The sequence below is a fragment of the Narcine bancroftii genome, chromosome 14 (genome assembly GCF_036971445.1).
Source record: "Narcine bancroftii isolate sNarBan1 chromosome 14, sNarBan1.hap1, whole genome shotgun sequence".
NCBI classification, from domain to species: domain Eukaryota; kingdom Metazoa; phylum Chordata; class Chondrichthyes; order Torpediniformes; family Narcinidae; genus Narcine; species Narcine bancroftii.
This window is the reverse complement of record NC_091482.1, coordinates 66,979,732-67,005,693: the sequence shown is the minus strand read 5'-3', so window position 1 is coordinate 67,005,693 and position 25,962 is coordinate 66,979,732. Positions and strand designations below refer to the sequence as shown.

The 25,962-nt window shown below is 42.1% G+C and overlaps 2 protein-coding genes across 2 annotated transcripts in view; one reads left to right on the top strand and one right to left on the bottom strand.

The window, feature by feature from the left end:
• The first annotated feature begins 815 nt into the window (after window positions 1-815).
• fam174b (family with sequence similarity 174 member B) lies at window positions 816-13,408 on the top strand. The gene is made up of 3 exons (XM_069912178.1): window positions 816-1,156; window positions 3,809-3,943; window positions 7,992-13,408. Exons 1-3 carry the CDS (start codon window positions 879-881, stop codon window positions 7,993-7,995), a joined length of 417 nt encoding a protein of 138 aa, XP_069768279.1. The 5' UTR covers window positions 816-878; the 3' UTR covers window positions 7,996-13,408.
• A 7,043-nt stretch (window positions 13,409-20,451) lies between these two features.
• The window catches only part of st8sia2 (ST8 alpha-N-acetyl-neuraminide alpha-2,8-sialyltransferase 2), a 35,138-nt gene continuing 29,627 nt past the window's right edge, over window positions 20,452-25,962 (bottom strand). Inside the window, exons 5-6 of the mRNA XM_069912180.1 lie at window positions 25,768-25,962; window positions 20,452-21,307 (exon numbers count right to left, since the gene is read on the bottom strand). The exon at window positions 25,768-25,962 is cut by the window's right edge and continues 99 nt beyond it. Of these exons, the coding sequence (XP_069768281.1) occupies window positions 21,016-21,307; window positions 25,768-25,962 (487 nt within the window). The 3' untranslated portion in view covers window positions 20,452-21,015. The remainder of the gene's footprint in view (window positions 21,308-25,767) is intronic.

Genomic DNA, 25,962 nt, shown 5'->3' with positions numbered 1-25,962 from the left:
GCAGGCTCTCCAGCACCTTTCGTGTCCGACCGTCGCCCGGGGATAGAGGGAAGAACCCAAGTGCAAAAAAAAATAAATTGTAAATAGATACTAGACAATCTGCTCAGCAGGTTAAAAAAGGCATTGCATGGAAACTATGCAAAAGTTTGAAGAAGACGGGCGTATCTAGAGGAGCTGTTTGCTCATTGTTATAACGAGGGTGGAGGAAAATTTCAGCCAGTTTTAGGCCAGCAAACAGTTACATGGATGTACACGTTAATATTCCGTATGAAAGTGGGTGGGGGGGGGGGCAATTAAAGGAAGGAGAAGGAATATCCAATATCTCAGGCAAGTCGATGGAGCCAATCAAACAGCAATTATTGGCGACCTTTCCTCAATTCTATGGGGTAAAACACGAAAATCTGCAAACACCCTGAATGAAGTTCAAACAGCAAAGATGCAAATCTTCAAGAGAGTTCGCAGAGTCTTGCAATGGAGAAGAAAGAAACCTGAAAGTTTTGCAGCGATGGACAAGGTACACGGTTTGACCTGCTGAGTCTCCCCCCCAGGTGACCCTATCTGGAGTGCTCTGGATAACTTCGACCTCCTGACTTGCATTAAAATGGAAGACCGAGTCAGAAAATAAATTGGAACCTGTTTAATGGGTCTGAACACCCTGCTTTGGGGCGGGGAAAGTCATTTGATTGACGGTCGGGGATCAGCCAATCACTAAATGTAGAGTCTGCCTTGGTCAGGGGCAATGTGATTGGCATCATAACTGACCTATCGCCGATGGGGTGCCCCCTGGATGGACAGGGGGCTGAGCCAATGGTGGGAGAAGGGGGCGGGGCGGGTAGCTGGGGCTGAGGGGAGCAGCCGCCCGGGCCTCGGAGACGGCTATGTGTCGCTGGCGGAGTCCCTTGGTGCTCCTGGGCCTGGCGCTGCTATGGCCCGCGGCGCCGTGGCCGTCGGACGTGCAGGTCGCCGAGTCCCCGGCGCCGTCCAACCGCACCAGCCCGCGGCGCAACGACTCGGCCGCCGCCGCCTCCTCGGTGACCAAGGCCTTCGGCAGCGTCATCTCCATGTTGCGCCAGTTCCCCGCCCTGGAGGGCCTGGTGCTGGCGTCCTGCGCCGCGGTTCTCCTCATGGTCCTATGCCTGTTGGTCAAAGTGTTCAGGTAACGTCGGGGGGGGGGGGGGGGGCAGGGAGGGGGGGGCTGAGAGGGTGGGAGGGTAGGGGGCAGGGGGGGGGGCTGAGAGGGTGGGAGGGTAGGTGGGAGGGAGGGGTGGAGGGGGGCAGAGAGGGTAGGTGGAGGGGGGCAGAGAGGGTAGGTGGGTGGGGGGCTGAGAGGGTGGGTGGGTAGGTGGGTGGGGGCTGAGATGGAAACGAGGAGACGTAGGGGAGGGTAAGATGGGGGAATGAGTGAGTGGGGCGATGGAAGGGGTAGAAGAGGGGAGGGGTGGTGAGGTGAAGGGTGGGGGAGTGAAGGGGTGGGTTGGGGTTTGTCTGGGCTGGTTGATTGTGGTAGTAGGGTGTGTGGGCTTGGGCATGGTGCAAGGTTGTGGTGGGAGGAGGAGAGAGACAGTGGGTGGGAGATGCTGTGGAGGAGTGAGAAGTGGGAGGGGAGTTGGTCCATTGAAGACCCATATATCACTCACACATGTGTATGTGCAACCTTGTCAGGCAAAATTCCATCTTCTGATGTAAATATTGTTATTGATCCTGGGGAAAAGTTTCTAGCTATCAAGAGCCAAGTTTTTTGTGTGTTTATCCCGAATAGCTGATTCTTTGCATGGCATAATGTTATTTTTCACTTGCTGATCCAAATTCCAGGATTTGCCTTTCCATTGCAAATTTGTTCCAGAGGATGGTGAGAGGTTTGAAGGAATGTCTTGGAGGTGGTAAGAATTAGAGAGGGCAATCTAAAACTCCCCAGTCTTGACACCCAGCAGCATGCCTGCCAGTGCTTGTTTTTGAAGTTCTGAATAATCAGGACAGGAAGGCAGTATCGTTGCAAATCAAGTTGTGCAAGTGAGGGCAAAGGGGCATGTGGGGAGAATTTTATAATTGAAGTGTGACTCAGCAGGGCTTCTGTAATTTAGTGATAAATGTGTTACTACTCCTGTTTGAAGAGATGGTCATTAGAGTCTGACAAGTTTCCAGAAAACATTTAGACAGCAATTATAGTTTTGATAATTACAGAATTGTAAATACCTGTAATGCTTACAATATTGTAGAGGCATAATACCGGCAAGTACTTTTTATTATGCATTCAAAGAATCAAATTCTTCATCTGAGAATGGCACCAATAAGTTGTATTGTGAAAGATTTGGACAAGTTGGCTGTTCGTCACAGCTGCCCCAGATTGTTGATTACTTTTAGCTGGGTGTGTTGGTAGTGTCGTGTCGTGGTTTGGTGATCCAGAAACACAAAGCTAAATCCCATTGTAATGACAGTTGGAAGTTCTAGCAAATCCAGGTCTCCAAAAATGAAAATATTTTTAAAGTTGTGTTTGTGGATGAATTGGCCATGAGCAGTGGAGATTTGATAAATTTGGGGGTCATTCCCTCATCCAGTCAAGATGTAGCTTCACCGCTCAGTTCACCTCTGTCATGCTTGAGGCATTTTAATTGGCTATAGAATGTTACCACTTTGAGCCATTGAGTTCACTATTTGAAGAGAGGAGAATGCAAATTTCCCCACCCTTTTAAAGTTCAGTTTATTGTTAAAGTACATGTATGGCATCACAGACAACCCTGAGATTCAAAGCAGTTGTCAATAAAATGTTAATTTAGATTTTAAGCCCCATCTTACTTCAGTCAAGGCACCTGATGAACATTTAAAAATTTGTCTAATATAGCCAATTCTTTTCAAATGCCACAAATAAACAACAGACTATTTTCTTGCCTGGTTATAAATGTATTCATACTCCTTGTGTGCCATAATTAGGTCATGTAAGCAAATTGTCCAAACATTTTTCAGATCTTTCTTGGCATGGCTAATTGAATTGTGCATTGTCACACGGTCATGGGTGGAGAGAGGATAGTGCACTGGGTGAAGCATGCATCCTTGAAGTGTGCCTGTGTTAACCATATAACCTTTGACGGAAACAGGCCATGTTGGCCTTTTGAGTCCGCACCGGTTGATGGTCAATGAAGAGGAGACACTTGAAAATATTAGAGTTCACTGTGTAGTGAAGATAAATTTTGGTGTAGAGCTGGTCACAATACCAAAATTAATCTTCAGAAGGTCAAGAATATTTCTTGCATAATTCATAAAAATATGAATCCATGCAAACATAGTTAATTTCTTTTGCAGGCTTTATCTAATACCTAATAATATGACTGATAGGGAGCCTGCTTTTCCAGTGCTGATACAACAGTATAATATTGTGGAGAAAGTCCTGGGACATTTGTAACTGGGTGACAATTGGGTGGAACTTCTGGTCTTTTTCTAGTTGATCTCTTGATATTTACCCGCAAGCATTCCCACCACTGACCCTATTCTCCCTTTGTTAAAGAGCCAACTTCCACCTATTCCTTGGACAAATTAGGCTATGTGACCTTACTTCTGTGTTTTCTTACCCCCTTATCTTTTCTAGTTGATGACATCAGCAAGAAAATTTATCAACAACCTGAACTGCAAGTTTTGGTCCTAGTTAAGTAATTTTGAATCACTGACTCTGTCAGTCAGTACTGTGATTGGTTGGCATTGCACGGCCTCCCACCATGTGCTATTCCTCTGTCGGCCGTGGCTTTCGTGGAATTTTTTGAACCTGACCGGTGTGTCAAGCTCTTTAGTAATTGTTCAGCGTTGCCCTTGTTCTCAGGTCCAGAAGAAAATTTAGGAAAACAAGGAAATATGACATTATTACAACACCCGCGGAGAAAGTGGAAATGACACCACTTAATGAAGAGGACGAGGACGAGGAAGATGCCACAGTGTTTGATGTGAAATATAGCAGGTACGACTTGGAATTTTCCAGCGTCACTTAAACTTGCAAAGGTATTCAGTGATCATTTAAATTAATTTGAATATTCTAATCTGAACACCGCACTTTTAGTGATTCTAATAGAAACTTGCAAAAATAATTGCTGGGAACAGGAACTTCAGTTATGTAGACAGACTGCGGAAACTGCTCTGGAGAAGAGTTGAGAGAGGACCTGCCTGTTAAAATATGAATTGTGTAGAGGGTGGATAAAAATTGTTTTCTGAGTCCAAAAGGATGCAGAATTAAAACTATTGGCAAAAGTATAAAAAGGTTCAGGATGAACCGTTTTACCCACCGAGTGTTTGGCATTTGCAGCAAAGACTATTGAGCCAAATTTGAAAGAAAACAGGATAAGTGTCTCAAAGGCAAACGTTTCCTGCTCCTTGGGGAGAGGGTGGGAGAGTGAAAATAGTGGAATTGTTTTTACAAAGAGCCTCAGAATATACTGTGGGCCAAATGACTGCCTCCTTTGCTGTTATCATTCTTTCATTCCTAGAAACCAGTCTTCAATCAGTTTATTAATGTCTGGCTGCAAGAACAGTTCATTTGTGTGGCTGATTATTTTTGTTCCAGACACTGCTACATTTCTCGATGAAGAGTCCAGACCCAAACATTGACAGACTGTTTCTGCCCATGGGTATTATCAGACCTGCTGGGTTCATCGTTGGTGTAAGATTCCAGAATCTGCAGATTTTGATTCTGTAGCTATGTTTTGAGCTGTTAGAGTGGCACTAAAAACAAAATTAAAATAAATTCCATTTGTGGCTTGTTTTCAGAGGTCCACTAATTGAATTCAGCCTATCATGGACCTGGCTGTTTAATTAATCAATTCAATGCTCTTTTTAAAAAAAAAACCCACCTCACTGAATGCCTGCTCTTTGATTCTCAGTAGAAATTCTTCTCCTTGTATGTGAATGACTCATTGGCATCAAGCCATCAAATCATGTGGGCCATCAAGGAAGTTGGCTAAAATTGTTAACAATAGCCTACTTCATTAAGATCTTAATGTCTGAAATAGATGCACTCAATAATAACTGAACAATCATGTTCAGTTCCATTTGCAGCTTTTGAAATAAACCTGTTCATGCCTTTTCATGCAATATGAGCTAGTAAACAAGAGCTTTAAGAAGTAACAAAGCTGTGGACAAGCGTAATTCTCAACAATGTAGAGGAGGCCATACTGAGTACATCAAATATAGATTAGGTTAGATGCCCCCACCCACCCTTCCACCCACTTTGGCACTTCCTATAGTAATCACAGTGCAAAACCTCCAGCCAGGGCCATAAACTTAACCTTCCAGGTGAGATGGAGCTTTAATGCACCCTCTACAATCTACTGCACATGGCGTGGCCACCTCTACATCGGTGAGATAAAACAGCAATCGGGCGACGGCTAAACTGGTGCTTTCTCCATCCAACCATTTCAACTCTTTCCCCCCCCCCCCTCCCCCAGCTATTCCTGCAATGACACGTTTGCCTGTGACTTCATCCATTTTCAGATGAGATCAAATGTAAACGAGAAGAGCAATAGATTGTATTCCTCTTGGATAGCCTTAAACCTAACAGCATAATTTATCTAATTTTGGTAATACCCATCCTCATCAGATTCCACTGTTTCCATCTCGTTTTTTTCCCCAACCCTCTTCTGACTGGTTTGTCTTTCTACTTGTCCCCACCACTCACCTGTCCTATTGACTGTCACCCCTGAGCCCCTCCCTAATATACTTTCCACCTTTATGTAATTTTACCCAATTTATCTTGGTCCTAATAAAAGGTTCAGACCTGAAACATTGACTGTCCATTTCTACCTGACCTGCTGAATTCATTCAGCAAAGCTTTGCCTACTCAATGTTGCATGTCAGGTTTTTTGACCCACCAACGAACCACTCGGTCCACAGAGGGGAAAAATGAAGCGAAATGCAAAACAAAATGTGCATCTGGATATGAACCTTCTAGACCAACCAATATTGGTTCATTTGTGATTGACAGCCCCTCCTGCTATATTAGATATTTTGCAATACATCGTCTAGGATATACACTTTTGAAAGTGAACGTGTTCAAGTTTAATTTCTGCATCTCGTTGACGACTAGGATGCTCCCACTATGATTCTTTAGTGAATCAGATTTATGGTGAGAATGATGAGATGCAAGCCAGAGGACATGGGTTAAGAGTGAAAGGAAAAAGGTTTATAGGGAATGTTAGGGGGAACTTACTCACACAGAGAGTGGTGGGAGTGTGGAACGAGCTGCCAGCTGAGGTGATGAATGCGGGCTCAATTTTAAAATTTAAGAAGAGTTTGGTCAGATACGTGGATGGGAGAGGTATTGACTGGGTACAGGTCAATGGGACAAGACGAAAAAAAGGTTCAGCTCAGACTAGAAGGGCCGAAGGGACCCGTTTCTGTGCTTATAGTGTTCTATGACTATATTTGTAAAGTAGACATGATTTTGCTGAGAAAGGATAGGGATGGGGTAAAATGATAACTCCTCCACATTTCATAGGGATTAGATAATATAAATCACTTCACCTGGTCTCTTCCCATGAAGCAGTGAAGGCAACTTCAGTAAATAGATGTAAGACAAGGATAGATAGATTTCAGCATATTGAGGGATGTGGGGAAAATGGAGATGACCCTATCATCAGATCAGCCATGATCTCATTGAATGACGGAGCAGATCTGACGGAGTATGCAGATGGCCTACTCATTTCTTGTGTTCATGTCTTGAAAAATAGAACAAGAATGTATTGTTTATTCTCAAAGAGGAGGGTACATGGAAAACTGTGGCAAACCAAATTTTGGTGAATGAATAGAGTGAAATGCTAAGAGTCTGCAGACACAGTTATTGTAGTTTCACTTAGTCCATCTATGGAATGGTTTCAGGGAAAGGATGGAAGTTGTTGATTTAAATGCACATTTATTTTTGAAAATAATATTTTGCTTTTGAATACTGGTATAATTCAAAGTATGTTGACTAGCATGCTCGGAAGGAAATTTTAACCAGTTGTATCTTGAGACCTCAGATTGCATGAAACAGTATTTGCAATTAATCTGAATTTGAGACTCCTGGAAAATAAGGACTCTTATTTGGATCAAATGAAGTCACTTTCTCTAGAATGCCATTGCATCATTCAAGTTACTGTCCATTATGTACAGCAAAACCCCTGGTATCTGGAATTCAAGCAACTGGCAAAATAAGGAAAATAAATTTTAAAGGATAAAATAATAGATTTTTTAAATGCTCAAATTTAAAATTGTAAATGTTCTCTGAAGTTACACACACACCTTTGAAGATGGGAGCAAATATTCAGCCAGCGGAGGGAGGGCCTTGGTTGAGCTTTGCTAGTAGCAGCTGTTTAGATAAAGTTGTGTGAAACAGTGATGATGTCGCCCAGAGTGAAGAGCTGGTTGATGCCACTCGCCGTTGGGGCGACTCTCTTGAAGTGTCTCCTGTTCCTACATAGAAAGAGTCTTTATTAGTATATTATTATAAACTTTGGGGAGGAGGATTGGATCAATATAATGTTATTGATAGTCTTTCTGACAAGGAACCTGCAGATGCAGCGACGGTTAAATGTTTTCAAAGAATGGGACTGATAAAGTAAAATGGTTTAAGGTTTATTTATTCATGCAAATGAAGTTTAGTGTAAGTACAGTGTTTGTCTTTTTTAAAACTGCTTATTCTTAATGCAGGTGTATTAGGTAGGCATTATGAGAGTAAGTCTCAAACAACTGGAAAATACACTTGTCTTCATCTACCAATCTCCATAGGTACTAAGGGCTTTATTGCAATTAAAAGATAATCCAATAGAAAAATTTGTCTTAAAGATTGCTGCTTAGTTCAGTTCACTTTTTTAATAGGATGTCGTCAGCTATTCAAATTCCAGATACTGTAATACAGTTTTTACAATTTTCCAGGTATAAAATAATCAGTCTGAGGCAATACTATAGGAAGTGGCGAGCAGATTAGCTTCTGAAGCAGAATTAAATTTATTTTTCTCAAATTTTCTTTTTTTCCCTAGGTGATTTGTGTGAAATAATGATGGATATGATGGCCAATCGCACTGTGTCAACCACCACTACAATAACCTTCTCAAAGAAAACTGGATTTCATTTGTCTGTATTAACTTTTCATTCAGTTTCTTGTGTATAGCAAACAGAAGTGTATAAAGAAGCACTAAGTTATCATCATCCAGTTTATCACCAGCAACAATATTGTCTGTTTGCAATGAACTTGGTAGAAAGTTTTTTCTTCTAAGCTCAAGGTTTTCTGGTGTATATTTTGAAATGTATATTGTATCTTATGGGAGTAACTTTGTACTTGTTTCTTTGTGCAAAATGATGTATCTGCACAAAAGTACCCACGAGAAGTGGAGTTTAGATTAACACTTAAATTATTTGCTTGGATAAAGTTTAGGGTTTATTCTTCGGTTTTTAAAATTTTATATACAAAATCATTTGAAATGGCTTACAGGGTAGAAATCTATTGACTGGCCAGACAGCATGGAGTTCGTAGCTGTGTATTGGTTGTACCATGCTTTAAAAATTCAATTCCATTAATTCAGTTTTGAAAGTAGAAAGCATTTAGCACAAACGAGACTGGATGAATTTCTATTCCATGACTCTCTACCTGCACCGATAATTGGGTAGGTAATCTGACGCATCAACAGGTCTCCAAGTTAACATTGTGCTTCTCTGTGCGTACAGGCTTTTGGGATTGTGAGCAAATTGACTGATTAGAAGATGGAAATTGGCATGCGCTCTGCATTATTGATGTGGACAAATTAAAATGATCGACATAGGCACAGCAAGAACTGATCCCATGAATTCTGAGGAGCCGGCAGGATATTTATAACATGTTGGGCAAATAAGTTGACTTGTTTTTGGACAGGTGCACTATAGACTAGAGCTACATTATATGGCTTGTTCAAAAACTTTAACTGAACTATGGGTCCAGGTATTTAATTGTGGTGCACTGATGTACCAATTGGCTCAAACTGTGACCAAACATGGGAACAGGTTCTGTTACATGTTTAAAATGATCTGAAAAAGCACTGAGCAGGCTCTTCTCGTTGAGTTGATTTTTAAAAAAACTTGGGCAGCAGTACATTGGCAAACTCCTTTTTTTAAAAATATATATATCCTGTGCCTCGGTATGAACTATGGGTTGGGCTACCTGAACTTTTCTTTAAAGGGAATTATGTATTACACTATATTATTAATGGTTTCTATTGGTAACATGATGTTACCAATGCAACATTGTCATCAGTGGGCTCAAATATCTTTTTATTTTGTTGTGGTTTAACTCACTTCCCAGCACTGCCTCCTTGATAACTGGCCTACTACCAGCACTTTGTCCAAATGTTTCACTTCTCACAATGTTCTTTGTGGGCCAACTCTGATAGATGAAAGAATACAAATCATTGTTTGACTGGAATTTTTAAGGGTGGAGGTTTTCTACCTTGTAGCTCAAATGTATATCACATCCGTTTACCATAAATCTTAGAGAACACTGGATTGCTGAGTTCTATTATAATTGGAGGTTGTTAATTCACTCTTCAAGTGGTAGAATGCTAGTATTGTACACTGAAAAGATGTAATATAAATGTATTTTATCTCATTTTTAAAGTAGATAAAAAAAAACTTCCAATGCATATCATCTATCAAAATTTGAATCTGTTCTTGTTTTTCCCCTTGAAGTAAAATAAAATTGCCTGAAAACAAAATACTTTCAGTTTTATTGCAATTTGGCATAAAGGAAAATGTGGTACATTTGACTGCCTGTTTTTAATTTTGACACAAGCTTGTGCCTGCTCAATTACATCCAATTGATCTACAACCCTGATGCATTTTTGAATGGTGATGCATTTAATCTAATGAACTACGAAAGAGTCCAACTGGGGGGAAAAAAAGGCAGCGAAGCTGATTAAATTAGCTAAAATGCCATTGCTACAGCAAGTTGTATTTGTAGGCACACTCTCACTGCTGTGCCTACAGGAACAAACCCCAACTCTATTCTTTCAGTGTTATAGGTTTAGAGTTCCCTTCTGACTGAAGTAACCCGTTCACATCAGTTAAATCATTGCTCTGTCAATACCTTGGAAGTCATTGTAGCTTAGCTGTTTTCTTTACACAGCCATTGATAAAATGCAGAATTGTCAAATCAGGATTGGTAAAGAATGTTGACACTCAGTTTTGTGGATAAAATTAGCAAAGGTTTAATGTTTCCTAAAGTGCAACCAGAGGTAGGAAGGATAAGATCTGCAGTTGGACTATTTTCTCTACAATTCAAGCTATATTTGTATGATTATATTGGGTGGCAGGAGGCTTGTTGATTTTGAGTGCATTTTTCAAAAATTGACATTTTTCAATCCTATCCTCAATATGCCTGGAGTCAAAGTAAAATGAGGCTGTTGTTGATTAATGAAAGGTAATGTGCTTCAGACCATTTGTAAAGCACAAGGGTCTTTGGAAATTATTCCTCTGTTATAGTTGCAGCAGTGTAAGATCTTGTAGGGAGAAAGATTTAAGAAATAGTTCAATTTTAAGGAATTGGGCAACTTTTTTGTCCTTTTTTATAGAGATGTTGGGCAAGACAGTAGTAACAATATTGCCAAATTTCGACAATATAATTGAATTCAAAGTGAAATGATCAAAAGTCTGGAAAAAGCATCTAGATGAAACAGCATCTTGTCATCAACCCACCCCCTCCCCCCCCCCCCCCATTGGAATCTCAAAAGTGCCACTGATATTTTTCCTGATAAATTTAAATTTTAAATTAAATTTAGACATAAAGCACAATAATGGGCCATTTCAGCCTACAAGTCTGTGCTGCACAATTTTTACCCCATTAACCTACACCCCTGGTATGTTTTGAACGGAGGGAGTAAGTTAGCCCCTTGGGGAAAACCCACTCAGACACGGGGAGAACTTGCAAACTCCTAACAGACAGCGCGGGGCTTGAATCCTGGGCTGGTGCCAATCGCTGGAGCCTTAAAGGCTTTGGGCTAACCGCTACGTTAACTGTGCCACCCTTTCTAAACTCTTGACCAGGTTTATTCATACCCTCCTGAGGAAATCTTTGCAATCTATCAGTGACTCCAAGGAATTTTTATCTTTAGTATTTTTAAAATAATTGAAGAAAATGATGAGTTTAAGCATTTTAGCCAATTAACTAAACCAGAAAAAAATACATACGAAACAGAACATTGGACTTGTAAATCAGGGAATTAGATGAATCCAAATTATACACTCATGTAAGATTATTTTCTTCAAGGGCAAAGGGTTTCAGCTCCATAAATATGTGAAATTGCAGAACAGGAGGCCATTGGAATGAACTAACTTGTTTCCCAAAATCTGTTGTGAAGTCTTCAGGTGCTGAGGTTGTAGTAAAAACACAGAAATCCTGGAGGAATTCAGCAGGTCTCACAGCATCCATAAGCGGTAAAGATATATTACTTATGTTTTGGGCCTTAGCCCTTCAAGTTATAAGTAAAAAGCAGACAGGCGCCTGAATTAAAAGGCTGGGGAGAGGCAAAGAAAGGGCAAGGGGCTTTAGTGTCCTTGTTCATTGTAGGTTTGCAGATAGCCACTAGGTGGCATTGATAGAATAATTGTGTCAAAACAGATTCATTTCTCACTGGAGACCACAAGGCAAAGGGGAAAATGCTTTTAAAGCTCATACAAAAATTGAGATGAAAATATAGTACAATAAGAAAATATTACAAGGATTTATTTGTTAGCATAGAAAGGTAAACTGAGAATTAGTCTGAGTTTTGGCAAAAAAAAAACTGCAAATTAAAAACAGCAAGTCTGGCAGCACCTGTGGAAAGAGAGGGAAGATTTCAGGTCAGGTCCTTCCTCAGACAGAATGTCAGTTCAGGCAGTGGAGAAGGTAGGAGAGTGCAATGAGTGGAACAAAGAGGAGCTTCCTGGAAAGGTAGATTACTGTGGTTATGAAGTTCGGGGAGGCTCCTTTGTCTTAATTCATAATTTCACCCGAGCAGAGAAATTCCCCTGTGTTAACGAGTTCTCCTTTCCCAGGGGCAGCCTGCCCTGTTGGATTTTTCCAGCGTTTTCTGTTTAGCATGAACTTTAATTCCTGATTTCAAATACAGTATCATTTACATTTAAATTTCTGTTTGTTCTCAATAAGCCATGGACGTGGCTTATTTTCCCCCTTATACTGAGCAATCACGCAGGCCTACTGATTCCAGTGAGTATGCGGTGAACTGAGCCTTTTCATCATATCTATTTGGAATTGGGAGGAAAGATCTTGAGCTTTTTTGACATTTTTATTTTTGATTTTACAAACTCATGCTTTATTATCAATATAGATCAATCTTTCCCTTTTACAGAGCTCTTTGTATAGAGTTTATTTTCTCCCTCCTCCTTCCCACCCCAAATTAACAAAAACAAACATTAATTACTGAAAATAACAATACAAATATATTAAAACAACAAAAAAAAGACAGAATAAAGATGGGGGTGGGTTTGTTGGTGCTGACAGAGCCTCAGTTATTTCCTCAATCTTAATGTTCTGGGACTGGTGTGAGCCGACAATCCATGGTTCCTTATAAAGAAAGGCATTGGGAAGGTTAATCACGCCTGTGTTCTAATGTACTGCAGGTATAGTTGCCACACTTCAACAAACGAGTCGGACTTAGTCCTCAAATTATAGGTGATTTTATCCAGGGGATTACAGTTCTGCATTTCCATCGTGTGGTACTCAGCTGGGAGTCAGATTTCCAGGTAACCGCTATACATTTCCTGGCCACCACCAAGGCAATTTTTACAAATTGAAATTGGTATTTGGACAGTCTCAGACTAATGTCCATAATATCCCCCAACAGGAACAACACTGGGTCCTGTGGACCCAGAAAATTACCCCTGTAATTTTCTTCAGAACTTCTAGTTCTATCCAAAAGGGTAGCCAGGTTGAATGTAAAGGTTTCTGTCTCCATGCCAGATCTAAAGTTCAATTCTGAAATTTCTGACTTTACCTTGTGCAATTTTGAGAGCAGGAAATTAAATTGCAGCAGTCTAATTATTCCTGTAATGCTGTTCTGTCACAAGTCTGACATCTTCAGCTTTATTTTGCATTTAAGAATGTTTTTACTTTTTGCACAGATGACCTGTTAATCAATTTGCTCTGTGAACCCACAATGGTTGTACAACACTGGCTGTTGGGCTGGACTATAAATGCAACTAATTTATGATCCATGTGTTACACTGGAGAATTAAGTGAAAGTAGGCTCTTGTTCTTGGAGCTGTATTTTTCAGCTTGTTTAGTGTAGTTCACACTGAATAATTTGGATAGATTTATTTGAAAGGAGTGTAAAAGAAAATCTGGAATATTAGCAAATCTGTGATTTGACTATCTTAATTTCTGTTGTAATTATTCTATTTCATGTATCAATAAATATCTTTACCACTGTGATCTTGCATTAGTTATTTTTGTTTTTGACTATTACCACCTGCCCTTGGGATTGTGTTCCTGCCCCTTCCATATTGTTGGGGGGGGGGGGTCTGTCCACATTTTGCTCATACCCTGATGAAAGGTTCAAGCCTGAAATGTTGATTATTTGTCTTTGTTTGCTCCATAAAGTCCACTGTTTGACCTGCTGAATTTCTTGGGCATTGTGTTTTCTACTTCAACCACAGTGTCTGCAGACTTTCATGTGTTGGAAGGAGCCAAGTTGGTCAGAATGTGGGGTAACTTTCGTGTTGATCTTCAGCAGGCCCTGAGGTATCGGCCCTGGGCTGGGGCTCGGCTCCAGATTTCCTCCAAAAGATTCCACCTCTGCCCGTGCGGCTCAGTGTATCACAGCGGCATTGGACTAAGGTTTCATTGACAAGACTTCTTAGTGGGACTCGACTTCACCAATACTTTCAGCCAGGTGAGAATGATCCAATTCACTGATGCCTGTATGAAATGAGTAAAATGGAAAGGCTCTTTTTGTCTCAGAGGTTTTATTGTAGAGTAAATACTGTCTGGGGCTCTCAGACTTCCTGAAAGGTTTGTGAATTAATTAAATAAAGTAAGATTGCCTTTCATGTCTTGCCCTTACTGCATTGCTGAATGTCCAGATAAAAAAAAATCACTGGGAACTGCTCAGCAGCTCAGCTATTATCTGTGGAGCTTTCAATTTTAATCCCTCCTTCATGCTCAACTGTATCCTCACCACATTGCCCTTGAAGCATCTCTCTCTCTCTCTCTCGGTAAACAAACATGCATGTTGACTGTCCCAAACATTCTCTCTAACTGTTGCACAAAAGCAATAATGTCACATTCTTTGTTGCAAAAGGTCAGCCTGCGTAAGCTATTAAACGACTGGCAAAAATAGTCCTTTGTAACTAATCAAAAGGAGAAATTTAAAACCCCAGGCAGAAGGTCATAGATTTTCTGACTTGGCAATTGTCTGCCCAGAGAAAAACATCAAAGATATTGCTTGGTGATTTGTCATCTTTCACAAAATAAGTTGCCAATAATGTGACTTGACCTTTCATTTCAAAACTTTTCATTACTTTTGGAAATTCAATGTGTAGATCATGAATATCTGTGTTTATTGCTCCTGTGAAAGGCTTGTGTAGTTCTTGGGAAGCTAAATGGTCTAAGGGTAGTTAAGTCTCCTGGACCAAATGGAATGCCCCCTTGGGTTCTGAAGGAGGTAGCTGTAGATATTGATAATGATCTAGGAATCTATGAATTCTAGCACGGTTCCGGTGGACTGGAGGATCGCGAATGTTACTCCACTGTTTAAGAAGGGAGCGAGGCAGCAAAATGGAAATTATAGATCTGACGTCAGCGGTTGGGAAGCTGTTGGAGTCCATTGTCAAGGATGAGGTTACGGAATTCCTGGGGGTACATGAAAAGGAAGGCCCAAGTCAGCATGGTTTCCTTAAAGGAAAATCATGCTTGACAAACCTATTGCTATTTCTTGAAGAGATCACAAGTAGGTAGACAGGGGAGATACAGTGGATGTGGTGCATTCAAACTTTCAAAAGGTTTCAACAAGGTGCCACACAAGGTTACTGAACAAATGAGAGCCCATTGAATTACAGGAGGATACTAGCATGGCTAGATTGGCAGGAAACAGAGAGTTGGAATAAAAAGATCCTATTCAGGTTGGCTACTGGTTACACTGCCATGTAAAATGAGGTTAACCGGGCCCGGGCAATTTGCAGCAATTCAGTTACGAGGCAATTGTGAAGGGTCCAATCAGGCCAGCCTAGTCAGCACCCAACCCTGTCCCTGACCATCAGGGAACCCAGTAAAACTTAACCAGGCATCTTGGTCCAGCGGTTTGAAAAGGAAATGGCTGATCCAGTTACTCTGGTGACATCAGCGTTGCATCACAGGGAAACCCCTGGTTGAGGTGCCGCTGTTGTGATCGGGGGGAGAGAGGTCACTGCTGTGGGGGGGGGGGGGGGGGAAGAGAGAGGTTACTGCCGTGAAAGGGGGGAGGATAGAGGTCGCTGCTGTGGAGGGAGAGGAAGAGAGGTCGCTGCCATGGAGGGAGAGGAAGAGAGGTCGCTGCCGTGGAGGGGGTGGGGGGGGGGAGAGAGGTCGCTGCAGTCATGGTGGGGGTGGGGGAGAGAGAGGTCGCTGCAGTCATGGGGGGGGGCAAAAATGTGCGGCTGCTGCAAACGCTGTTCCATTTTGTGGTGATGGCTCAATTTGCAAGTGCAGGAGCAATGGCCATCTTCCTTATCCTTAATCCCCCACATCGTTGGAACCATTCTAGCATGTGAGTGGAAAGAAAAAGGTTGAGAACCACTGCCTTAAACATTAAGCTGCCGTATTCCTTTCAGATCCGCTTAAACATCAAACAATAAGGTCCCAACTTTGGTACTCAATACCCGGCCCCGGGGGGTGGGGGTTGGTGGTTATATACACATATAATTTTTGAATTGAATGTAATGCAATTGTTACTGTGGTTTAACTTTCAGAAATAATCTTAAAAATGGAGGCGTGTGCCAAACAACTGCTTCACCACCTTGACCACCTGAGCTGCCATTTTCTGGGAATTATGCCCCCCCCCGTACCCCATTGTCAGAGTAACATTTCATTTGCAACTCCTTGGCCCAACTGATCCAGATTCTGTCGTCAGTGGTGAAAGCTTACAGCTTGGATTTTATCTGTTTCCACACTCAAACAAGTACAATCCAAAATATCAAACTGACTTCTAAGTCGTGATTGTATATACAGGGCAGATTTTTTTCACAAAATCAACAAATTATAGGAGCAGAAGTTGGCCCATCGAGTCTGCTCCACCATTCAAATCATGATCTGATCCATCCTCCCACTCAGTCCCACACTCGGCTTTCTCCCCGTAACCCTTGATGCCCTGACTCATCAAATACCTGTCAATCTCTCCCTTAAATATGCCCAATGATCTCACTTCCACAGCCACCTGTGGCAACAAGTTCCACAGACTCATGACCCTCTGACTAAAGAATTTTTTCTGCGTCTCTGTTTTAAATTGATGCCTTTTATTATCCTGAAGTCCTCCTGTTCTGGACTCCCCGACTAAGGGAAACATCCTTGTCACGTCTATGCTGTCCAGGCCTTTCAGCATTTGAAATGCCTCTATGAGGTCCCCCTCATCTTTCTGTCCTTCGGGTACAGTCTAAGAGTCGACAACTGTTCCTCATGTACTAGCCCTTTCACTCCCGCTACAGGTCAAATACCCCTTAACTGAAATGCATGGGACCAGAAGTGTTCCAGATTTTGGATTTTTGTGGAATAATGTGTTTAGGGTAACTAAGTAGCATCAGCAGAAAACCTGTATCAGCCGTTAAACAACAACAACAAACAATGGCAGGCTTTCAGTCTCCACCTACGATGCTGTGCTTTGATCATTAGTTTATTTTTTCAATGCAATAATGTTGCTGGTCACGTTACACACAAACATAGCATCTTAGGTGGAGACAAATTTCAGATTTCACATGAAAATAATATTTTGTACTTACCAAAAAAAAACTTGATCTCTGCTTACAAAAGAAGATAAATGCAGCACCAAAGACTAGAAATTCTGCTGGGTAATGCATATGGGTCTGGCGGTGACGATAGTTGGCAACAAACTGGCACCAACAGAGCATCAGAGCCCCACGTGGGCAAGTGAGGTCAGGTGTGGAATTTTACACTTGTGGCATCATGCTGGCGCTCAAAATGTTTTGGATTTTCGGATAAGGGGTACTCGATCTGTATAATTCCAGTAAATATTCTCTGAACCATCTCCACACCAGCATGTCTTTTATCAAAACAACATAGTACTCGAAGTGAAGTCTCATCGGTGCTTTATAGAGTCTCAACATTTCATCCCTGCTCTTGCACGCTATTCCTCTAGAAATGAACCTCAACATTTCATTCGCCTTCTTCACCGCCGACTCAGCATTTTTCACGTTCACTCAAACGTGAAAACGTTTACCTCAGTTGATCAAACGTGGCAGAGCCAAAAAGATAGAAAATAGCAGGGGAGTACTCAAAATTTCAGTCATGGTGGGAGAATTAATAATCCCCCCCCCACCCCCCCACAGAAGTCAAGGGAATCTGTTAACTCTCATAGGCAATCTTTAATAGCCTATCTACAAATTTACACATTGCATCATAGTTTGAGGTGGACACTTGGGCCATGAACTGTGTTCACTGAGAGTTGTGGAGGAATGTTGGCCTTGTCCCTTTCTTGATCTTTTCTCCTGGTCTTATTGTGCACCCAGCTTTTTATATGGCATTGCTTGAGAGTTTTTAAAGAGTTTTATTATATTCATTTAAATTAAATATAAGAGCAGCAGATGTGGAAATGCCAACTGTAATATGTGAGTACATCAATAAACCACTGTAAATTCAACAGTTAAACTGTTCAGTAGGGTCATATAGTTATTTTGATAGTAAATTAAGTTTTGATGGCACAGGGGTTTTCTGGTCTAAAAACACTGTTTTTCTTGCAGTGCAACTGGTTGAAAAATGCTGGGCTTAATATTGTTTGGCCATGACTCCTTATATTTTTCTGCATATGGCCCACAACCAAAGGTTTGGCCAACCCTGCAGTAGGAGAAAGGGAGGTAAAAGAGAATTCCTTCAGAGACACTGAGTGTCTGCAACTGCACAGACCTCTGTTCGATCGATGAGCAACCTGAGCGCTAGATCCAAACCTCTGATACAATCACCAGGTCCTTATGGGAGATGAGGTGGCATTTTCAGTTGACTGTAGGTGAGCAAGTGAAGCTCTCATTCTAACTCATCACGAACCAGTGACATTGATGCAAACAAAATAAGGAATATTATGCAAAAGAAAGGAATAGAAAAAGAAACGCAAAAGCTACAGATGGTAGAATTTTGAGAAAAACAGTGAAAAGTTAGAGGAACTCGGTGGGTCAAACAGCATCCATGGAAGTAGGAAGGGATGATATCAAATATATCAAGGAGAAAAGAATGTGGGGAGGTAGGATCTTGGAGAGGTTGAAAGACGGGGTGGGGGGGATTGGTAAGAAAAATAAGAAAGGGGTTATGTAAATAAGAGATGGTAAAAGTGGAACCAAGAACCAAGTAGAAGTGGGGGCCACCTAAACTTAGAAAAATCCATGCTGTTTTGTTTAAGGCTGTCCAGGAGCAAGATGATATTTGTGGAAAGACAAAGATTATATAGATATTTTGGGGATTTTACTTCATTATGATGAGAATTCTGTCAACAGCAGATGAGATCTTCTTTGGAAATCCAGTCCCTCTGTGATTCCTGAGCTCACCAGTGCACTTCATGATATTCCAAACTGTTAATCCTAAGGTTTAAATGATGTCTCTTATGGTTTTATTCTTGTTTTTCAGCTTCATAATGGCTTATTTGACTTTCATTGGGCACAAGTCTGGTCCTCGTGTTGAAAAGAGACAACTACGGACTCCAAAGGTGGTCAAAAGCTTAGAAGCAAGTTTAACTCTCTTATCCCTGCACTAATGAAGCATTGAAACATACCTGATACTTACAAAACACCTGTGAAGCCAAATGCCCCAGGTGCCCTGAAATGAGGGGACTTTGTATAAAAAGTGCTGTCATTTCTACATGGTCAAACCAGAACATATATAAACAACCTTGAATAAAATCTGCTGGCAAATAAAGGAAAAAAGGAGGGGACTGTGTGTGGAGAGGGAGGAGGGAGAAGGGAGAAGGGAGATTGGCCAGGCACACAGATCTGGGTTCATTCTGTTCTGTGCTTTGTACTTAATTTCGTATATTAGTCAGGAACTGCCAAAAGGCAAGATTCTGGTCCGTCTACGCCTACATGCTGCCTTTTTACCTCCAAGTCAACTGACCTCCAGCAGAGTTCCTTTGTGTTTTTGCCACGTGTGTAGTTTTTGTGTAACGTATGTGTATCAGTTGCTATGGAGATTTCCTATTAAAAGTAAAGGCTGGGTTTGTGCTTTATTAACTTCCACCTTTAGTGCAGAGAACACAGCCTCAGCCTGCGACTGTGCCTCCAGCACTCAGTCCCAGTTGAATCTCATGCTGTTTATTTTACAATCCAGCAATAATGATATGGAGGGTCACTTTGAACATCTACTTCTTTAACTAAATGGGACTCAGTTATTTTTGGCATTGGGTTAAGGTAATTGTCAGCTTCTTGCAGCAGGGATATGTGCCATGTGGCCAATCAATCTTTGCTGGGCTTTCTGTTCCTTTCCTGTGTCATCTAATCCTTTCACTATGTCTGCCTATTCCTTTCTCTCTTACGTTTCTCCAGCTATCCTGAAAGACATTATTCACCTGAGCTTCACTACACTGTAAACTTTCCACATTCTCACCACCTCCCCAGAAGAGTTCTTTCTCCTGAATTTTCTCTGGGTTTTATTAGGGGTGGTCTTAATTGGAAAAGAGGCAGAGAGAGGCAGCATAAAAAAAAATTGCAGCACGCTTCTTCCAATTTGGAATGCATCGTGGTGGAAGCAGTCTCGTTAATAAGTTTCTGAGGGAATTGAAAAAGAAATAGTTTGTAAGAAGTAGTAGCTGGGTTATAGAGAATAAAGCAAGAAACAGATTAATTTCCTCGCTCTTTCGGAGACAGCACAAGATTTATGGGCTGAACTACCTATTCTTTTCCCCGGCCCCAAGCAGCGATATATATTTCATGTGCCAAATTATAGTTTGTGTCCATATGAGAGACCAGAAAGGACCTTGGTTGAATGACTCCTTCAAATCCTGAGTGAGATGGAATATACAGAAGTGCTGGAGAAACTCAGCAGGTCAGGAACCCTCCCGATGAAGGGCTCAGGCACAAATTGTCAACCGCCTTTTACTTCTGGTGGATGTGCGACCTGCTGAGTTCCTCCTACAATTTTGAGTCCTTCACTAGACCCCAGCATCTGCAGATTTTCTTGTTTACCCACCTTCTGACTGAGAGTTACCTTCAATAAGCATGCGGCTCAAAGTCCAGCCATTTTATTTCTGACTTGCCAATTTCAATCCTACAGCCAACTAACAAAAGCAGAAGTCGACACACTGAGCCATAAGCCTTGTACAATCAGTTCTTTTCACTATTGGTTGTTCAATCATCCAGGTTTATGAGGTTACCTTCAGGTGGTCACTCAAAAGTACGCAAAACAAGGAGTCAATCTCCCCAGCCTATATACCAACTAAAGTGCTTCCCTTCTGTTACGAGTACTAATGTCACTTTCGGCTGGTAGTTATGTTCATTGTCCTTCCCTCCGAATCTGTCACAAGTTTTATTGAGAAGATGATTTTATCAAAAGGCATTTCTGATACATGGGCCTTTGCACTGGGGCCCCAGTTCTGAGGGAAGCAAAGTTTAACTGGACAGCAGAAACCTGCAAAAATCTGATCCTGGTTGCTTCCTCCCACCTCACATCAACGAGAACAAAGGATTTGACTTCCTTTTCTTTATGTTCACGCATTCAGTCTTGATGCCTTGTTGCTGAGAGTGTGCTCTTGAGTGACCGATTCTCCCTGGGTGAGGTTAATCCAGATTTGTCCATCTTCCCGATGACACCACAGCATTGACTGTGGAGAATATCGCTCCTCCCTTCACTTTCTTCTAACCCTGTGTCGCCAAGTTGCACTCTCCGACGTGGAGTCTCAGTGCACCCCGGAGGTGCATGCTTTTCAGTGTCTTGAACTCCAGTGGCATTGTATGTGGTGTCGCCCGTGAGTTATACTCGTACGTCAGACCATCGTAGTAGTGATACTTTACGGTATTTCCTTTTGGGTCTTTGGAAAAGGGCCAGAAGCCGTAAAGGTGGATTTCATCACAGAATCGGGTGGCAAGGGTGTACATCAAGAGGCCTGTGGTGGGGCGTTTGATCAAAACCCTGTTAGTCAGCCAGTACCTAAGGAGAAGGAAATCAATTACATTACAAATCCAAATAAACGTGGGTGGAGTGGTTAGTGTAGTGGTCAGTGATCCGGGTTCGAATCTGGCGCTGTCTGTAAGGAGTTTTGTACATTCTCCCCATGTCAGCGTGGTTTCCCCTGGGTGCTCTGGTTTCCTCCCATCCTTCAAAACATACTGGGGATTGGAGGTTAGTTGGGGTATTCGAGCGACACAGGCTCATGGGCTGTTACCGTGCTATATGTTTAAATTGATTTATAATAATTTAAGATATACATGCCAATGTAGCAAAAAAAAGACTCGAGCAGCTTCCAAGAAATGGTCGGTCCCATTCATCGGTCTGCAATACACCTGGCATACTATGCAAGAGGTTATAATGATAACAAGTTGATTTGCAATGTACATACGGACCGAAATTCTTACTTGATGCGGCCGAACAAGAACTTTGCAAAAGTAAATTGCAGTAGTATACATTAAATTAAATATGTGAAAAGAGACAAAGAAAGCAAAAGATAAATAGATAGATAATAAATATTCACAGTACCATAGTGCAAGAACAAAGCAAGTCTTGCAGAGTAGCTGGCGTCGTTTATGATTAGTACAGGGAGGTTCAAGGTCTGATAGCCGTTAGAAAAACTGAATTTGAACCTAGAGATGCTCAACTTCAGGCTTCTGTTCCTTCTGCCCGAGGGTAGCAAAGACCTTGATGATGGGGGCCCTTTATGATGTTAGTTTCAGCATCTTATCTTTGGTTGTGCACTTGGGCAAAGTCTTTCAATTACTATTTAGATTACAGCTTAATAGGATGTAACAAATGCAAATGAAAAATCAGAGGAGCACATTTAGAAATGCCTTCATGGTAAAATTCCCCCAAGGTGCTTCTTAGCAGAGTAAACATTAAAATATTGACCTTGAACATATCATTGTACAGGAGACTGAGTGCTGTGATATCGTGACCATTTCAATTAATATTTGGAGTTTTATTTCATAACTGAGGAATTTGTGATAGACACTCCTTTTTGAGAATTCAGTTTCAAGCACATAATCATAACACATTTAAAACTGTAATTAAAATTATGCACAATGTCAAGGTAGGACTTAACATTTTTAATACTTTGGGGGACACTTTTTATTTGATGAATATAGTATTATCCAAAAACTATTTGATTTTTTTTCTCTCAATTAGCTAAGGAATCAATTTTGTATGTCTGCCTCTCAATGTCTTACCACGAAACCTCCTGACATTGATGACTCAGGGTTGTATGTGATGCAGGCCCTCGAGCTGCTCAAACATACCCACGTGACCGCTTAACCTACAAACTCCGTTCGTCTTTTTGGAATGTGGGAGGAAACCGGAGCACCCAAAGGAACCTGCACAGGTCAAGGGGAGAACATTGAAACTCCTCACAGACGCCGCTGGATTCGAACACTCTCCATAAATGTGAACTTATCTAAATTCTCCTTTGCACATATCTGATCTTCCATCAAATTCCATTCACCCACCACTCTCCCACTCCCACTCCCAACATTGGCTCCCAGTTCACCAATGCTATGTCTTTCTTCAGCATATTATTTATTTACTGAATTTTTTTTTCAGCTTTGCACAGTTTGTCTACATTTCTTTCTTGGTTTACTTTTCTCTCTTTTGTATAACTATCATTTCTTGAGTACAGTTTTTACATTACTGATAAGTAGAAATTCTGCCTGACCCACAGGAAAAAGAATCTCAGGGTTGTATGTGATGTCATGTATGTACTCTGACCAGAAATCTGATCCTTGAAATTGAACCTTTTTAAGTCTTCTGCCATCTCTCAAATCCTCCATTTCTGGCCTCCTGAACACCTACAGTTCCCACTCCCTCCCCAAAACTCCCAATTTCCAGGCCCTCCTCAGAGCTGGTGATGCTGCCTTCAGGACAGGGACAGGATGACACAAAGGTCAGTCAGGGCTGAACTCTCCTACGCAATCTGGAAGGCAAAGCGAGGGTACACGGAGAAGATCCAAAGATGGCTGTGCGACACCAGCAACACGAGGCAACACCAGCAACACGAGGACGACACCAGCAACACGAGGCACATGTGGCAAGGGATCAAGACCATAACAACGCCTCCCTTCCAGATTGAGTGAATATCTTCTATGCACAGTTTGATGAGAAAAACTGGATGATGCTGAAGAAAGCTCCGATGTACGGATCCCCTGTATCGCCGCGGCCAAGGTGAGCAGAACCCTACGGAAGGTGAGCCCACACAAGGCAATGGGACCTGGCTGGGTAAGGAAGGACTGTGCAGACTAATTGATGGAGGTCTTCAACATGTCACTGCAGCAGTCCATCATCCCTGTGGGTTTCAAGACAACCGCCATCTTCCCGGTACCAACGTGGGTGACAATAACAGGCCTCAATTACTACCCTGTGGCACTGACCTCAACCAATTCACCTATAGAAGAACTGTTCCAGCCTTGTCCCTTCACTCCATCCTGACCCACCTGAAGAACAATGCCTCACATGCCAGGCTGCTGTTCATCAACTTCATCTTGGCATTTAAAATGATAATTCCCCAGAGGCTAGTGGAGTTCTCAGCGGGACTCAACACCCTACTCTGTAACTGGATTTCCTAACAGAAAGACCACAGTCTGCCCAGTTGGTAGCAGAATGTCAAACACCATCACTATGGCACTGGCACACCTCAGGGCTGTTGCTCAGACCGCTCCTGTTCATGTTACAGACCCACGAATTCATCACCAGATTCAGCTCCAACAGTGTCATTGAATTTGCAGATGACATGACAGTCCGTGGCCTCATCAGCAACAACGATGAGTCGTCCTACAGAGAAGAGGCGGAAAATCACGTGATACGGTGCAAGAGTAACAACCTGAGTCTCAACAAGGACAAATTGAAGGAGATGATCGTGGACTTCAGGAGGACCAGGAACCACCACCTCCACTACACATCCACAATTCTGTAGTGGAGAGAGTAGAGAGCACTAGGTTCCTCAGAGCCCACTTAACGGTGACCTATTGTGGACACACAATATTTCCTCATTTGTCAGGAAGGTGCAAAACTAGAGAAGACTGAAGCGGGCATTATGTCATCCTTCTAAAGAACCTCTATTGAGAGCAGCCTGGCTGGCTGTATCACCCTGTGGAACAATTGCTGCAGAGAAATGGATCAGCGGTCAATCCACAGGACTATAAGAGTGGTAGAGAGGATCACTGAAGTCTCCCTCTCCCCATCGACGTGATCCACCAGGATCGTTGTCTGATGAAGGTATGCAAAATAATTGACAATCCCCACCGCCCTGCACACACCATCTTTCAGCTGCTCCCATCGGGGAAGAGATACAGGAGGATCAGAGCCAGCCCCACCAGGCTGAGGAACAGCTTCTTCCCAGGGGCAGGGAGAAGGCTGAATGACCAAAGGAACAGCTCACAATAACCATCCGAGACTCCCATATTTACAAAAAAATTATGTATTTATTTATTTATTTGAATATATGAATACTTATCATGCATATGTATTGTTTATCTGTATGTGTGTTGTATTTGGTTGTGTTTCTGTGTGCTTTGCACCAAGGACCGGAGAACGCTGTTTTGTCTGATGTACAATCGGATGTGAAAATGGATGTTAGCAATCCCTTACTAATCACAAAGCACTTATGGCATAGGGATTACTTAAAGTGGAAAGAAAAAGGTTGAGAACCATTGATCTATACTAATCACACTTGACTGCATTAACCCTATCCCTCTATGCTCTTATACATCCATAACACCTGTTAAATGTTGTGAAAATATTGATCTTGTCACTGCCTTCACCACCTCCTCTCATTCCAGATACAGTAAAATCCCTGCTAGCCGGAATTCAATCTATCTCAAGCAACTGGGAAAAATATCGCAGAAAATAAATGGGTAAAAAATTTGTTTAAAATTGGCACGCCTCGCCATTAGTTCTCCATTTACGCAACAGGCAGTCTCAAGCAACTGGAAAACTCACTTCCTGGCATCTACCAATCCCCATCGATGTTGGATACCAGTAGTATTCCAAATATGCTGTAGAGCGCGTTGAAAGAACCAAAGACTTGTTGATCCAAACCAAGGCTTTTATTAACTAAAAGACTGGAAGATATCACAAGTAGGTCGACCAGTCCAGAATGATCTGGCCTGGCTAGGACCTGCCAGTAGGTGTGGCTACACTCTTAGCCAACCACAGTCATCCTACACGACCATCTGTCCATAGACACATTGGTGATAGAATCTGTCCCATCACATATGCTTTGGGTGCAGTTGATCCCACAGATGGCCTTTAAATCTTCTCCCCTTCACCTTAAGCCTAGGCTTTCTAGTTTTAGACACCTTGACCAGGGGTAAAAGATGCAACATACCTCACCTCTTCTGATTGGAACCCCTAGCCTGCAGCTGGTGTCCCAAGTGGCACATGGGTTGTGGGGTGGAGCTGGTACTCACCCTCGCACTGCATGGAGGAGCCTCAGGGATGGGTAGGCGGTCTGAACGTGGATCTTGTGCTCGATAATGAGGTTGTTCACCCACTCCACGCGCTCCTCTCCCCCTTTGGCCATGAAGGCTGGGATCCAGAGGATTGCGCCTTGCAGCATTGTTAACCGGTGCAGTAGTTTGTCCTTCCACGTCTCATTCTTCAGA